At 40.8% G+C, this 15,817-nt stretch overlaps 1 protein-coding gene across 2 annotated transcripts in view; it reads left to right on the forward strand.

Moving 5' to 3' along the window:
* USP10 (ubiquitin specific peptidase 10) overlaps window positions 1-15,817 on the forward strand; it is a 34,212-nt gene continuing 18,395 nt past the window's right edge. Inside the window, exons 1-3 of one of the 2 annotated variants that reach the window (XM_081924037.1) lie at window positions 1-205; window positions 14,570-14,638; window positions 15,358-15,481. In XM_081924037.1, the coding sequence (XP_081780163.1) occupies window positions 185-205; window positions 14,570-14,638; window positions 15,358-15,481 (214 nt within the window). In that variant the 5' untranslated portion in view covers window positions 1-184. The remainder of the gene's footprint in view (window positions 206-14,569; window positions 14,639-15,357; window positions 15,482-15,817) is intronic. The other variant, XM_081924036.1, reaches the window with a different exon arrangement.

Here is a 15,817-nt window from a genome sequence, read left to right on the forward strand (position 1 = left end):
TGCGCTCGCGTCTTTGCGCAGGCGCAGCTACCCGCCCCGCCTCGCGCTGCCCGCCCTCTCCTGTGTGGTGTGTGTGCGCGAAGAGAGAAGATGGCGGCGGCGGGGCCAGCAGCGTGAGGCGTTGAGGGAGACGCTGAGCTCGCTGCTGCCGCCGCCTCCCCCGCCGAGCGGGGACGGGGGCGCCATGGCCGTCCACGGCGCGCAGGTAAACGCCTCAAGCCGAGCCCGGAGGCCGCCACCTTTTATTCCCTTTCCCTGAATGAAGGGTTTCCCCTCCGCGCTGTGGCCCGGCCAGGCCTCGCCTCCTCCTCCTCCTCGGGGCAGGAGCACGCTGCGTGTGTGCCTGGCTTGGCAAGGGCTGGGCCTACCCGGCCGATTTCTGCAGGCTCATCGCGTCGTGTGTGTGTGTGTCATGGCGAGCGAGCGGGTTGTGGCGGGAGGGCTTTCTCCCCGCTAAGCCACGGGGCGCCTCTCTCTCCTCTCTGTGCATGATGAAAAGGAGGGGCTGGTGGTGGGGCGCGCGCGTGCTCGCGGAGGAGCACAGCCAGGCGAGGGGTTTAAAGGCAGCCATCCCATTGCACACTTTACTTGGAATTGAGCAGGAAAGAAGAACTTGCGGGTGTGTGTGTGGGGGGGGGGGAGAGATCTCTCTATTGACCTTAATGGAAGAGCACGCCTAAAATATTGTGCATGCGGGATTTTATACCCCCTCCCGAGTTTCAAGCACACATGGGTAGGGGGGTTTCATCGATACATTAGTAAGGATGAATTTGCTTGAGCGGCTTTATTCGGAGAATAAAACCCATTGGTAGGACTTTCCATTTTGTTTTGTTTTAACTCGCAGTTTAAAGCGGGAGGAGGGGTTGTGCTGTTGCAGCTTTGCAGCTTGATTCTCTGAGCAGGTTAGGGAAACTGGCCAATATTCAGTCATGAGACTTTGCTCCTGGGTAAGAGTGCGCTGGTAGGAAACCCAACAGCGTGCTTTGAGGGAGCAAGTCTCCCTAGGTTCAGCCATAGGGATTTACCTATAGGTAAAGTTTATAGGTAGAGGTTTATTCAAGAGTAAGCCTCTTAGAGTGCATAGGATTGTTGCAGCTTTTCAGCCAGGCACCCTTTACCTTTTTTGTTGTTCAGGAGTAAGTTTCCCTGGTTTCAGGTATAGAAGAGTTTTACTGCTAATGTTGTTGGACTATAACTCCTATCTACCTGATAACTGGCCATGCTAGCTGGGGCTGATTCCAGCTTGATCCCTGAGCAGGCTTATTATTATTAGGAAGTGAATTATACTACATTCATAATAGGACTTTGGTCCTAGATTAGTGTGCATGGGTTGTAACCTCAGTCTTTATACCTTTTTTAAGTGGGTGGGTAGATAAACTTTGGAGGTAAGAAATGAAATTTTGCCAGTGATGGAGGCAACAAGTGCAGAAGGTAGGGAAACACTGAAAGTAGGCATTGCTTTTTGTAGAGGAGGGGAGGGAATTGGGGAAAAAAGTGCCCACGGACTTGCATCCATTCATTCACTCTTTAGTTCTCACATGCTTAACTTGGAAGTTTTAGTCCTTGCTCACAGACTGCCAGACATGCAAGAGAGTTAAAAGTACTGGACAGGTGCTAATTGCCAGTAGTTTTATATTTGTTTGTTGCACTCTGGTAGTAGGTGAATACATAGGGTATACATAGGACACACAAATAACTGGGAAGATTTCTTTTGCTCATAGAACTTGCATCTAAAGGTCATGTAATTGGAAAAAACTTGTGTTGAGGCAGGATTTTCCACCTTCAGGCCTTCCTGAAAACATTACAAGACTGCAAAACAATCTGCAGTCAGCTTCACTAAAGTAAAGTGGAGGATCTGGACACACTATGCTGGACACTGAAGGACAAGGACATTGTTTTAATAAAATGAATTTGTATGACTTGCACAAAGCAGCTATGTCACGGACTATGGATGAAGGTGACTCAAACCCTAGAGTACCCAGTAGTCTGACCTATATATAAAAAATACCATCTTAATATGATGGATCATGTTGACCCCTGGGATTTCAAAGAAACAAGGTTATCTCTTCAAGAGAGAGGAAATGTTACTTAAATGCCAGTATAACTTGTTTTGTATCAAATTTCTAGATTTGGGATTCATCTGATGTCTTGGTTTGTAGATGGAGTAATACAAACCCCTTCCCAGGCAGTGGCAAATACTAAGTGCTGTTTTCACAGAGAAAATTGGAGGGGAGATTAATATTGAACTTGAGGTACAATTGCAATGAATCTTTGTCTGGCTAGTTAGAAAATATAACTTGATACTTCAGGGGGGAAAAGAGATAGGATATGAGTCTTCAAACTGAGACACATGGTGGTATCTTCTACATCATAATCTGAATTCTGCTATGTATGATGCCTGGTTGTTTCGATCTGGAACTGTTACTACTTTGCTGTTTGGATCTAATGCTTGACTTTGGCTCTTTAATAAATTTGTAGAGGATCTTTGGTCAGTGCCTTGAGAAATATATTAAATGACAAGTAAAACATGAGTGTAGGCATTTTGTGGTTGTATGTTACTGTTCTACTTGGTTTTCCCCTAGCTTTTTGTTCTCATCAAAGACTTCTGAAATAAAGTGCTGTTCCCCATTGTACTGTTTGGCTACTGACACCCAGAATGATTCAGTTTAGCCAGATCTCCAACTTGCTGCCTTCCATATGTTTTGAATTACAGCTTCCATCATCCCCAACCAGCATAAGCCATATTGGCTGAGGCAGATGGGAGTTGGACTCCAAAACATTTGGAGGGTTTCAGTTCGGGAAGGCTGTTTTTGGTAGTGTGTCCCTGTCTGACGTGGGATATATATACAGGTTTAGTATAAGTTTTATATCCACTAGCTATTACCGTGTTTCTTTAGTGTTACCTGTATGGTTGATCTTATTAATTGGCATCTCTAAACACAAATGACACCTATAGTCTGTATACATTCTTTCTGGCTAGTCTTTTGGGCATGGCTTAACTTCTACAGTGAAGGGCCATAGTTCAGTGGTAGAGCATCTGCTTTGTGTGCAGAAGGGCCTAAGATCAAACACTGACCTTTCCAGGGAAATGTTGTCTGAAATGTTGGAAAGCTGCTGTCAGCAGCTGTTGACAATATGCGCTAGATGGAGCACGGGTGAACCAAAGGTTAGTTCTACTCAGAGCAAACCCATTGAATTTAATGGGTCTAAGTTAATCATGTCCATTAATTTCAAATATTTTACTCTTGGTTGGGTAGAACTAATATTGGAAACAACCTCAGTGGTTTCCGTTGGTATAAAGTAGCTTACTATGTTCCTGTAGGAAGTTGCTTTATAGAGCAGTCCAAATTGCATATCTGCCATGCTATACAGTGGTACCTCTGGTTAAGTACTTAATTCGTTCTGGAGGTCTGTTCTTAAACTGAAACTGTTCTTAACCTGAGGTACCACTTTAGCTAATGGGGGCTTCCCGCTGCCACCAAGCCATCGCCAGGCGATTTCTGTTCTCATCCTGAAGCAAAGTTTTTAACCCGAGGTACTATTTCTGGGTTAGCGGAGTCTGTAACCTGAAGCGTATGTAACCCGAGGTACCACTGTAGAGGGATTTGGATGAGCTTCAGCTAGTGAGTAACACTAAAATGCTCCCGCCCAAGGGATGGACAGACAGAAGTTAGAGCAAACACCAAAATGGCCTGATCTGGCCTCCTTGCTGCACCAGTCTGAGAGCTGGTGTAACAGAGTCATTTTTCTTCCAGGCTGGCTGGCATGAAAGGCAGGGCTGTGGCTGCAGTGTTCCATTAAGTACCACTGCTTTGGGGCAGAAATTCAGATTAATTCATCTAGCTCAATATTGCCTGCACAGACTGGCAGTGGCCCTATTGATTGGGGATCCTTCTCAGGCTATCCAATGATGCCAGATTCAACCTGGGACCTTCTGCATTCAAAACAGCTGCTCTACCACTGAAGTGTGTAGATACACACTGTCCATATAGAGTCCATGTAACATTTAAGTGAAAGTAAATAGTTTGGGCCATGGTTGGTGTGGCTATACCAGTATTTACCCTGTCAATGGTTTGTTTGTTTGTTTGTTTGTTTGTGTTTGTTTTTAAAAAGCAGTACCCTTCAACCCTCCCCTTAGTATTGGTGTAGATCTAGCTGTGTGTGTCCCATAGACTGTTGCTTGATCTTTTAATCATGGTTAAGAGCCCCAGAGCTCTTGCAGGCCTGTGTGGCCTCTCTTGCATATAAATTTGCCCTTTTCGTTTCGTTTTGGTGCTAGCTATGGTTGGTGTTATGACAGCATAATTTGGAGATTGTGCAACATTTTGCCTGTACTGATTGATAGTGGGAAAAGTTTATAGAGATGATATTAAACCTTTCAAAATACATAAAGAATGAGATAAACATGCTTTAAAGTAGTCTCATTTAAAGTTTTGTTTTTTGTTTTTGCTAAACAGGATGTTCTGAACACCTGGAAGGAAGTGTGCATTTGCATTTCTAGCATTTTTAATAGTTAGATTAAAATGTGGTCATTGGATTCAAAATTCAGAACTTTCCACAAGGCTTTAATTTCTTCAGCAATAGAAGGTGTTATAGTTGAAGCCATTATGTACATTATTTTAGTAATAAGCAATTAGACTTATTTAATGCCAGAGAAACCTTATGGACATGATTCTTTGTACTTTGTATCTGCAGCGCAGTGGCTAGAGTGATTGTCCTGAAAGGTAGGATAGAAATCTTTTAATAAATAGAGTGTTAGATTTGATTAGAAGAAGCCAAGGTTCACATAAATGAACAACTGCAAAGATCAGTAGATGGCCTTAGACAAGATACAATCTCTCAGCCTAATCTGCTTCTCAGGGTTGTTGGGCATTGTGTGCAGTAATGTTTCTGTTTGTCATAGATTTGTTCCTGGTTATAAGAAGTCAATTAGGAGAAGCTGGTGACATGTTTGCATGTGGGTATAATGGTGTCCCAACTGACTCATGAACACGCTGCTCTTTGCCACTTCAAGGACTGACCAATTAGTAATAGTGATCACTTATATTGGTTTTTGGGAGTTTAAAATTATTATCTCAGTACTTGGTAAAATAAAGCAGCTTCTAGTTTGTGTACATGGATGAATAGCTGCAGCAGTCTAATACAGGAATCCCCCCACTTATGCGCGATCAACTCATGTGTGACAATGTATACATGTGGCACTGGGAAATAAAAATTTCAAATAAATAATTCAGTTCAAACCTGAAATGGTGGGAGAGAGCTGGAAAGTTTTTGTGGCTCATGAGGAGACTCTCCCCAGAGCCTGAAGAGGATGCCAGTAAGCCAAAAGTCCAGAAAGAAAGTTTTAAAAAGCTATTAAAAGAAAAGGAGTACAAGGGTTCCAAAATGGTGTTCATGAGCTCTCACTGCTTCCATGTTACCCTGGTCAACAGCTGTTGGGCAGGAAGCAGTATTGCAGCAGGCTCTCCACTTACGCACATTTCACTTATGCGTGTGGTGCCCAGAAGACAACCCTTTCATAAGTAGTGAGTCGCCTGTATTTGGAATTAAGGACAATGATAGCAGTGGCACAGTAGACTGTAGTGTAGTAACAGGCAAGTGGTAAAAGTCAGGTCTGCAGTCTCTGACAATGGTTCTGTAAACTAGACCAGTATTACTACTATTTCCTGTATATCAGATGGGGGTGGAATTGAATTTGAGAGCTAGTGGTTTGCAAAAGACTTCCTAGCAAATTTATATTAGAGATGATATTTATGTAAGTTATAGGCTGCGGGTGTAGCCAACACAGTGCTTTCTTGATGTTGGAGAGTGTTTGATCAGCACTGGCCAACATAGCTAGTATACAGGGATGGATGGCCATTGTATAGCAACATCTAGATGGCATCACATTGATTATGCTTGCTATACATTTCTTAAGTTGTGCAGGTGCAGGTCCTGCAACCATGTTGAAATTACAAAATGATAGTTGCTGTAAATTGATTTCCACCTATAACCTGTCAGCTGTTCACTTGCAACATCTCTTTAAATACTGCATTAGGTAAGATTGATCCCACTGAAGTAAGTGGCAAATGTTCTTTTAATTGTTTGATCTTCAGGCTTGGCTAACTTCAATTTGTTAAAACAAAAAAAAATTCCTTCCAGTAGCACCTTAAAGACCAACTAAGTTAGTTCTTGGTATGAGCTTTCGTGTGCATGCACACTTCTTCAGATTCAGATTCAGGTATCTGAAGAAGTGTGCATGCACACGAAAGCTCATACCAAGAACTAACTTAGTTGGTCTTTAAGGTGCTACTGGAAGGAATTTTTTTTTGTTTTGACTATGGCAGACCAACACGGCTACCTATCTGTAACTTCAATTTGTTAGTTTAGAGTCTTTGATTTCAATGCGGATTCCTCAGCTTAAAATTTCCTTAACAGGCTCATTCTCAAACTACTAAGTGTACACCTTAACTTTTCTTGCTTGAATAACTTTGATAAAATAGATCACATTTTTTTAAAAGTAGTCTGCAGGATTCACTCATTTATCTTAGTATAGCTTCTCTCTGATATTCAGGATTTTTCATTCTTCATACTTATTAGGCAAATATGCCTGAACCTGAAGTCTGTTAATTCCCTTGTTATGCATATTCAAGGTTCTTGTTCCATTGTGATTATTCTAGTCATTGTATAGCACAGATATGTGGGTTTTTAAGATGTTACAGTAGTACAATTAATTTTAAAAAGCAAAATATTAACATGAGCATTTCTGGAACTAAATGAAAACACTCACCATTTGTTAGAGTATGCTGTTCTGTATATAGTAATTTTTCTATATTTTAAGGCTAGGGGGCACCAAGTAGACACTGCTAGGAAGGCTACTGATTTTCTTGGAGTTTAGACCAGTATTCCTGAAAATGGGGCCCCTCACCCTTTTAGAGTGTTTATAAACTTTGGCAGGGGAGGGGAGACAATTCCAGCCACTCTAGCATTTTTGCAGTAGCATACAAATGACAGGAGAGCAGTGGCTGTCAGAAATCTACATAGAAATTTGTTTCGGAGTTCAGTATGCAAAAGCAAAGCAGTTAAATCCTAACATTTGGATTTAGGATAACATATACCTACCTAGCAAATAAGTTAGCAAAAGAAGAAAGGCAAGATACATGTTTAATAAATAACCTACCTGCTCAAAACATTTTGGTAAGTCAAATAAACAACCATCATTTTATAAAATGTAGCCTTACAGTTGACAAAAAATTATGTCCTTGCTGTTACCCAGTGTAGATGTGTGTGCAAGCTTGTGCATTCTGATTGTAAATGTGTACTTGGAAATATGTACCTCTAGTTTCAGTGAAACTTAACTCCCACATAGTTGTATTAGGATTGCAGCCAAAGTTGAAAGGCCATAGTATGCCCTCAAGCATACCTTTACCTGTAGCATCTGTCCAGAAGCCTTGGCTTCTGCATACTAGCACATCAAGTCTTGTTATGGAAAATGGCTAGGCAACAACAAAAACCACCCCAGCTTGACTTTATCTTCTTGCTTCTGGCAGTACTTTGGTTGCAGTAGCTTTCAGGGGCTAAATCACTTGATGTTGAAATACTATTGCTAACTTCATTAGAGTAGTGGGCTTGCAGCAGAATGAAATAACAGGCTGGACTTGATCACTTTAGAGTATATGGGGAGATGCAGTTTTGGAATACTCCCCTATGAGTATCCTGCAGATGGAAAACTGGAACTTTAGCGGGAATAGTCAAACCTCTTTGCTTGCTGGAGTGGTTTCCTGTTTTCTGGGAATTAAAAGTTAAGGAAGATTTCAGTAATGTGATTCTGTATCTGCAGCCTTTAGGGGTGCAGCCCATTCTACCACCATATTCTGTTGCATATACAGACCAGCCCTCATCAAGGCAAACATGCCATTGCTCTAGGTTTATTATAGTAACATAGCTGTCCAAGGTTTCAAAGATCTTTCTTTACACCAAGAAAACTTGTGTACTGTGATATTGTGTGTTTCATTATATGCAAAATACATTGGATAAGCAATGTTGTTTAAAACATGCTTTCTACTTGGAATTACTTTTAGATGGGCAGTATTGTACAAATTGTGGTAGCCATGAAAGCTGTTGTGAAATTACTGGAATGACATAAGAGAAGAGAAATAATTTCTGCCTGTTTTGTTCTGTGCAAATCAATTGGGTAGAATAATTTTAGTGCTCTTCAGCATTATAGGTGTAAAATTTCTGGGAATTTTGAATCCTCACTGGAGGATACAATTTTTTTTTACCCTGAGGGATTTGGGGAGAAAGGGATTTTTTATAATGGAAGAAAAATCATTTTGAAAGCTTTCAAGCTAAACTTTGTTTAGCATTTAGCTGGTATATTAAAAATATAGTTTATTCCGACAAACTGCTGAACTGTAAGGAGTCTATCTTCTCTTACGGTTTTGCAAGTTTATTAAGAGCAGGAAAACCCCCAATAAAGATGAGCCATCAACATAATAATTTAACAAACTATTATTTCCAAATAGTGTCAAGCACTAATTTGTTTATAAAAAGAGTCAAGAAAAAGGGTAGGGGAAACAAAACTCACTAAATGAAATGTATTCAGTTGCTTTTTCTTCATATTTATCATGGACTTCTAAGAATTGAAAGTTTACCCAGATGGAAACACATGTCTACCCTTTCCCATGTAAGTTTATTTCTTAATTTGGTATACAGTATTTCCAAACATATACCAGTTTCTTTCACGTGCTTCAGAATATGGAGGAATCTGAAGTAGGTAAGTAGCAAGAGCTGGACGCTTTGTTGTGCAAAGGCTTTGCCACCATGTTGCAAGAGGGATATGTTTGGCAGGATCCCAGACTACATTTCTTGGCCAAATACCTGAAGAAGTTTTGTACTTTGCAATATTTGAAAGTACCTTTCCAGCATCAGGTCCTAAGTGTGCTGCTTTTTTTGTAATCCATTCAAATGTGGAAGTAGTGATACCATCACAGGATTTTAAAAATGTATTATTATTATTATTATTATTTCAATTTCTATACTGCTTAATATATTTGTAAAATATCTCTTAAGCAGTGTACTGGAAACTGAAACAACAACAGAGAACTTTAACAAAATATTGCAAAATTACACAGTTACATATAAAAATGATACATTGATTCATCCAGGGTCAAACAAACTCAGCTCACCCACAAAAGTTTCACAATGAGAAAAGATCTTGGAAACAGCGGACCCTAATCTTTCTTTCTGGACTTGCTTTTTATGGGCAGGCTTAAGGTGGATGGCACCTCTTCAAGCTGCACACAGTTGTGTCCCATTCAGCTGCACTCTCCGCACCCAGTTCCTGGTACAGCAGCTTTATTGAGCTACCCAGGGGGTCCAAAGGATGGGTAGAGGGGCCCCATTCACTCAAAACTCTTCCTTCACCCTCTGTCCTCTCCTCTGCTAGCATTTTTACTGTCCCATAGCAGGACGTGCTTTTTATGGGCAGACACCAAGGGTGGTACTTCCTCAGGCTTCCCACAGCTGTGTCTCATTCACCTTCTGTCGTCTCCTCCTCCGCCTCCTCCTTCATCTTCTTAGATACTGACTGGCTGCTGTTACATATGCATGCATCACACCCAAGATGGTCTCCAAAGTCACTTGCATTTCTCCTTTGAATTTTGGGTCCAACGTATTTGCAGCAGCATGAATTGGATGGCAACAAAATTATGTTGTTCTGTACTTTCAGTCCTTTGAGGCTTAGCGACAAGGAAAAAATAGGTCTACTTTGGCTTCCCCCCTCCCAAAAAGCTCAACAACTTACGCTTGCCCCTGTTAAAAATGCTGAACAACTTCAGGTTCCCCTCCCCAAAATGGTTAGATCACTGCCAGCCCCCACCCCCGGAGTAGATCGCAGTCTCCTGGGAGTTGGATGTCCCTGCTTTAGAATAAAGATAGGGGGGGGCCCTCCCGGGCCTTCATGTCTCTGTACCTGCTAACTTAAGTTGATTCTAATTCTTCTCTGAATCTTTGTGTCAGCCATATTTTAGAATTCCCATTTAACATTTTTGCATGTACAGAATGTGCTTTCTTTCTGCAAATTGCCATATTGCAAGAACTCTTCCACATGAACCTAATAATATAGGCAACCTACACAGTTCAGTTTCAGTTTACTGCCATAAACATTCTACATGCTGTTGTCTGCTTTGTACAGGTCTGTTTGTAGTAGAACTTGCTGGCCTTGAGCCACTGGATTATAGTCATTTGTCAGTTTAATGCTGCTTCAGCAAAGTAGATATTGAGTTTGAAAGAACTGCATTGCTAGAGCTGCAGTTTTTTTTTTCTGTTCAGTTGAAATGCTTTATATATAACCATTTAACATACCACTCAGGATTAAGGAACTTTGTGTGGAACAATGGTGCTTCATGGCAGGAGAGCTTCTAGCAATTCTAAAACATGGTTATAATTGAGACTAGAAATTCCTGCTTTTCCTGTGCATTATTCACGTTCTTCAAAAGAAGCAGCTTGTGAAAAGTGTGTACTGTGTAGTGGTAGTGAACTTTAGTGTACAGTGTCTAGTAGTAAATGTGCACATTGCTTTGACTCTGTGGAAGCTTCCAGGGAAGGCTTATTTGTGACTGCAGTTCTCTCTTTGGGAAAGGTGGGACTAATATATAGAAACGTTTTTCTGAAGTGACTTCTCTGTGTGTCATAGGCTTACTGTCTGTTTTGTACATTGCACATATTAAATTGTGGGGCATTTTTGCCAAGGTGAAGTCAGAAAGGCCCTTGCAAATGCACATCAGGAACTGTTAGTTCACTGGTGAGACTATAAGAAGCTTATTAGGTCACTCAGTATCTGATTAAGTTGAAGGTGGCCTGTGTTTGATCAAGATAGAACAAGAGTTGAGTGTTGTATTGGAAAAGTTAACGTGGCCAGTAGTATTGAGAGTTCTTCAGATGCCATAACTAGATAGTTTGTCATACAGTACCACATGTAGGAGTGTGTTTTTGAAAATAAGTGCAGGAATGTCTTGGACACAACCCACTGGGATTTCTCTTCACACTGTAGCATTTTGTTACATTACACTGCTGTTTTAAATTTGCTAATTTGGCTTGACACTTTTTTTAGCTCATAATTATTTGGTAGAAAGCCTTTATTATGCCCCAGAAACCACTAATCTCTCAACCCTTTCCCTCAATAATTGTCAAATAGGTAAAATATGTTTTTGACTTGTTGTTCTGGTAGTGGCTGCCACAAACCCTCCTCATCAACCTTGAGAGTTCCCTAGCAGGATTTGCAGGTTTTGGAATGCAGATGCTATCTGGGTATGGAGTAAAGTTTCATTGGACAAGTAGACTACTCCCTGTCTTTTTTTCCACCCTCAAATCATCCTGATTTGATTTTCACACTGAGACAGTAGACACAGCTTTTGAGACTATTGCATTATACATGTATTCTGTTTGTGATTGGAAGAGCTACTTTCACACCCTAGATCGGATGGTGATGTGGTAGTCGGGGTGGTAATCCCAGAGTGTCTCTCTCTGTTTGTATGTGACTCATAATAACTTTTAGGATTTGAAATGTAAATAGTTTAAAAATGTCTTCAGGTGTCCATGCTATCATAGTTTCTCTAGAATTAGACCAAAATTCATAGGTGCATGTCAGAGTGGAAAGGCCTAGTCTGGCTACTGCCTAGCTTCTCATGTTAGTCTCGGCATTCTGGGTTCTGAACAAGAAGACTGGGCTTCTGGAGAGAGAAATTGGCTGGGTATGCATATGTACTTGAATACAGAGGTGGTAAATTAGACTGCAGGTGGAAAATAATGTTGCTAAATATTTCCTCATGTAAAAAAATGAAAAGAGAAAAGAAAAGAAAAGAAACTTCATACTAAATGGAAAACTAGCATGTTGGGAGAAAAGGCTCCAGTCCAGTGCTGTGCTAATTTTGCTACTTGTAGAAAAATAAGGCGTCACTACTAATTGGTACTCTCTTGCATCCTGAAGGGTTTCAGTCAATTTTTCTACTTCAGTAGTCTACCACTTAATTCTCTTGAATGGTCTCATTCAGAATAGGGCATTATTGAAGGTGGCAAAATGAGAAGGGTAGTGTTTAGTTGGGACTGTCAGTGCCAGGGGAAGGTTGTGATGATATACAAGGTAAGCTTGGCTAGAATATGAAATTGCTGCATTAACTTTAGATTAGCTGTGGTTGGTTGGTATATCCTTTGTCTCACAGCATATTTTCATGGCACCAACTATCATCTCTGAATGAGGTGAAGCACTAGACTGTTAGGGCATCCAGCAAAAAATTAACTCACTGGAATGAGTGTGTTTTAGTTTGTGGTGTGGTCACAGTGCTTTGGTCCTGAATAAACAAGTGATTTGCCAGCAGCAGCACCAAGGAGGCAACAACCAAAGCAATATCCAGGGCTAGTCCAAGTTCAGGGTCCAGACTAGCAGAGTTCACAACAAGGTTTAGATGAGAGGCAAGGTCAGAGCACTTCAAGGTCTGGTTTGACACAGGGCACAGAACTGCTACATAGAATGTATCTAGTCCCTTCTCTCCAGTGGTTTTCTTGAGAGGAAAATCTTATGCTTAAGGAGCTTTTACTCCTGAGGAGTCCTTGCCTGCAATTAGACACTTTTCCAGATGGACTAGGCTTCCACCTGGCATTTAAGGCACTGTCTTTCCCTTGGGCTTCAGACTGTTCAGTCTCAGCTTCATCTCAGGGTCCTGGCTTTTTGCTACTGGGTGCAGACTGACCTGGGGCCTGGTGTAAGAACAAGGCCTCCTGGGTCTCCTCTGATGAGGGTACATAACACAAGTGTCTGTTGAGTTGGCATTGCATCTCTATTTTGAATCTCTTTTTGAGAAGTTCATGGATACACTTGTCACAGACCTGAGATGATAATGCTTCATTTGACACACTTTCTTGGTGGCTGTAGTATATCAGGCACTTCACATATTGATTTAAGCCTCTGAGAGAAAAATGTGGTGGGAACAAGTTTTATTTGTGTAACAGCATTTTAAGCTGCATGACTGCATTTCATTCTTTGCATGACTTCATCTAAAATGTTTCTAACAAGTTATCATTCAGTATGTTTTTGTGCAAGCAGCTATTTTTACTTTGGTGTGAAATTGTGTCTGTTGAATTGTTTAATTGAAATGAGTGTTACTCCTTGATTAGTGTTGAGAAATCCACTGAAACATGAGAAAGGATTCCAGTATACTTCAGTTGTGGCTTACTTTGAGGTGTTACATAGTTGATATCAAGCAGCTGCTTAGATGGTCCTTAACAGATTAACAAAACTTTAACCATGTTCCAAAAGCAGTTTTCACTTCAGGGCTATAGCTGAAGCAGAATTGGTATTAGAGGCTGCAGCATCATTGCCATTAAAATTGTCACATTTCGTTTTTGAGCTTTTAAAATCATAAGAGCAGTATCCCTTGACGTATTTCCAGTAGCAGAAAGATTTTTGTTTGCACAACAAAATGTCCCCTTCCCCTCCATGCCCTGCCATCTGCTCCAGATAGTTGCGGGAATCCCCAACATAGATTTTTTTGGGGGGAAGCATGATAATAAGTTACGTTGTTCAGCTAAAAGTCCTTTGTAGTAACTAAACTACTTCGCAGGATACTGCCCAGAGCTCCTACTACAGTATACATTGGTGTTTCCAGGACCCTTCATATATGTTCACACCATTAGTGGCATATCTCCATCTGCTTGTTGGAAGCTCCATTTGTAAAATTGCTTGAATGGAATCCCCAGACTGCAGTTTTTCTCCACTGAGTGAAAAAGTGAAGATGCTTGAATGCCAGGATGGCACCTAACATCGCTACCATCTGGAGGTGCATGCCTAGGGTTCATTGGATTTGGACTGTTTTTCACATGCTAATACCCCATCCTGTATAATTCTGTCAGTTATATTTTATCTACAAAATCAGAATGAATTTCAGGAACCAAAATGCTTTTTCTGTGCAGGAGCAGTCACCATTGAGAAAAAGAGGTGGGAAATAGGCCAGTATCTATATGGTCTGTCCATGGATCAAGTGACTTTTCTTTTTTTAGTTCTCAAAGGTCTTAACCTAGCTCAAGGTTGTCATCTGAACTATCCACATGTTTAACTGAGAATCAATCACAGTCAGTCCATCATTTAAAAAATAAGACTTTAGAGCTGTCTTGCCCCAAAATGGCAACTAGACATTCTGTTTTGGCAACTGCAACCTTCATTTAAGGAGCCATTTGGTGCCTAGCTTATATATCTTGCGTTTCTAACACTAATTACATATGTAACCTTTACAATAGCTATACACAAGACATGGGTGTTTAAGCAAAAGCATAAGCATAATTGGTTTAATCTTTCAAAATTTAAATGCTGGGGCCTTCAGTTAACCAGCTACTTGCAGTTTTAGAAGTTGTGGTTGGCTAATTGTCAGCTTCTTGTATAAATTAGAGGTCACACAAATTTCCAATGAAGAGATTTCTCAGGATTCTTTTTGACAAAGGCCATTGAAATTTCCAGCGAACATGCACAACAGCCAAGTTGTGTTGCCATGATCAACTTCAGTTAATCTAATTAAATACAATATGTTTTACTTTTTAGTACATCTTTGGGGAATTCAGCCCCGATGAATTTAATCAGTTCTTTGTGACTCCTCGTTGCTCTGTTGAGGTAAGAACTATTTTAAATTTATTTACCTGTACAGTCATACCTCTTGTTATGTTTGCTTCATGATACGTTTCTTCATGTTGCGTCCTGCGGTACCAGAAAGGGTTCCTTCTGGGTTTTGCCACTCACACATGCGCAGATGCCCAAAATGACGCCATCCACATGCACAGAAGCGGCAAATCGCGACCCACGCAGACGTGGGTTGCATTCCTTTCTGGTTGCGAACGGGGCTCCGGAACGGATCCTGTTCTCAACCAGAGGTACCACTGTATGTGTGAAATGTTGAAATCTATTGTATGTTGAAAGCATAGAAGAAAGTTAGTTTAGTGTAGATCAGTGAGTACCCTATAATGCTGCCACACGGTTTTGCTTCACTTCAAATTTTGAATGTTGTTACCGTTGTCAATAGCATATCAGTCCACCCCCACCCCACCCCATATATCCAATGCGTTTATTTTATCAGTCAGCCTGGTAAAAGACTGCTGTGTATATCAAATTGTAAAGAAGCAACTGTTAATTAAAGGGCACACTAAATGACTAAACAACAACATGCCAACTTGAATGTCAATAATCATCAAGGGCACAGGAGAATATGTGTACAAGAGAGGAAGGGTGGTTGGTGGTGGGTTCAGATTGTTCCATTCAGTGCCGACATAAGTTATCTTTGGTGAAATCTTCTTTCCCCACCACCAATGCAACCATTTGTTTTATTTTCTGTACAGCTTCCACCCTACAATGAAACCATTTCATGTGGCCTTAAGTCCACAGGAGAGCTCCATGATGGTAAGAAGCCATTCCTTCTTCACAACTGTTTCCCCAATCCTTTTGAAGTCCAATGTGTTGCAGGTTCGTTTCTTCTGTTCAGCTTTGGGGGTTTGGGTTAGTTTGCTACTTAAATGTACTAACCCAGTTAAACTTATAGCAATCCATATTTTATGGTTTCTTTAGCTAACAGTAAACCCTCACTCCCAACTGATGGCTTTGAAAAAGTTCTTTTAAAAGAATTCAGTGGTTTTGAGGCCTTGTTGGATCAGTGCTGATACTTGTTGATTATTAGGGACTTGTAAATGTTAAAACTTCAGCACTTCTCAATATTGAAATCTGTTTTTCTTTAAGAAAGAGAATGACTTGGACAGGGCTGGAAAAGTAAGCATGACTGATCATGAATGTATATTGCCTGTA

The sequence above is a fragment of the Podarcis melisellensis genome, assembly GCF_964234715.1.
Source record: "Podarcis melisellensis genome assembly, chromosome: 8".
Lineage (NCBI taxonomy): Eukaryota > Metazoa > Chordata > Lepidosauria > Squamata > Lacertidae > Podarcis > Podarcis melisellensis.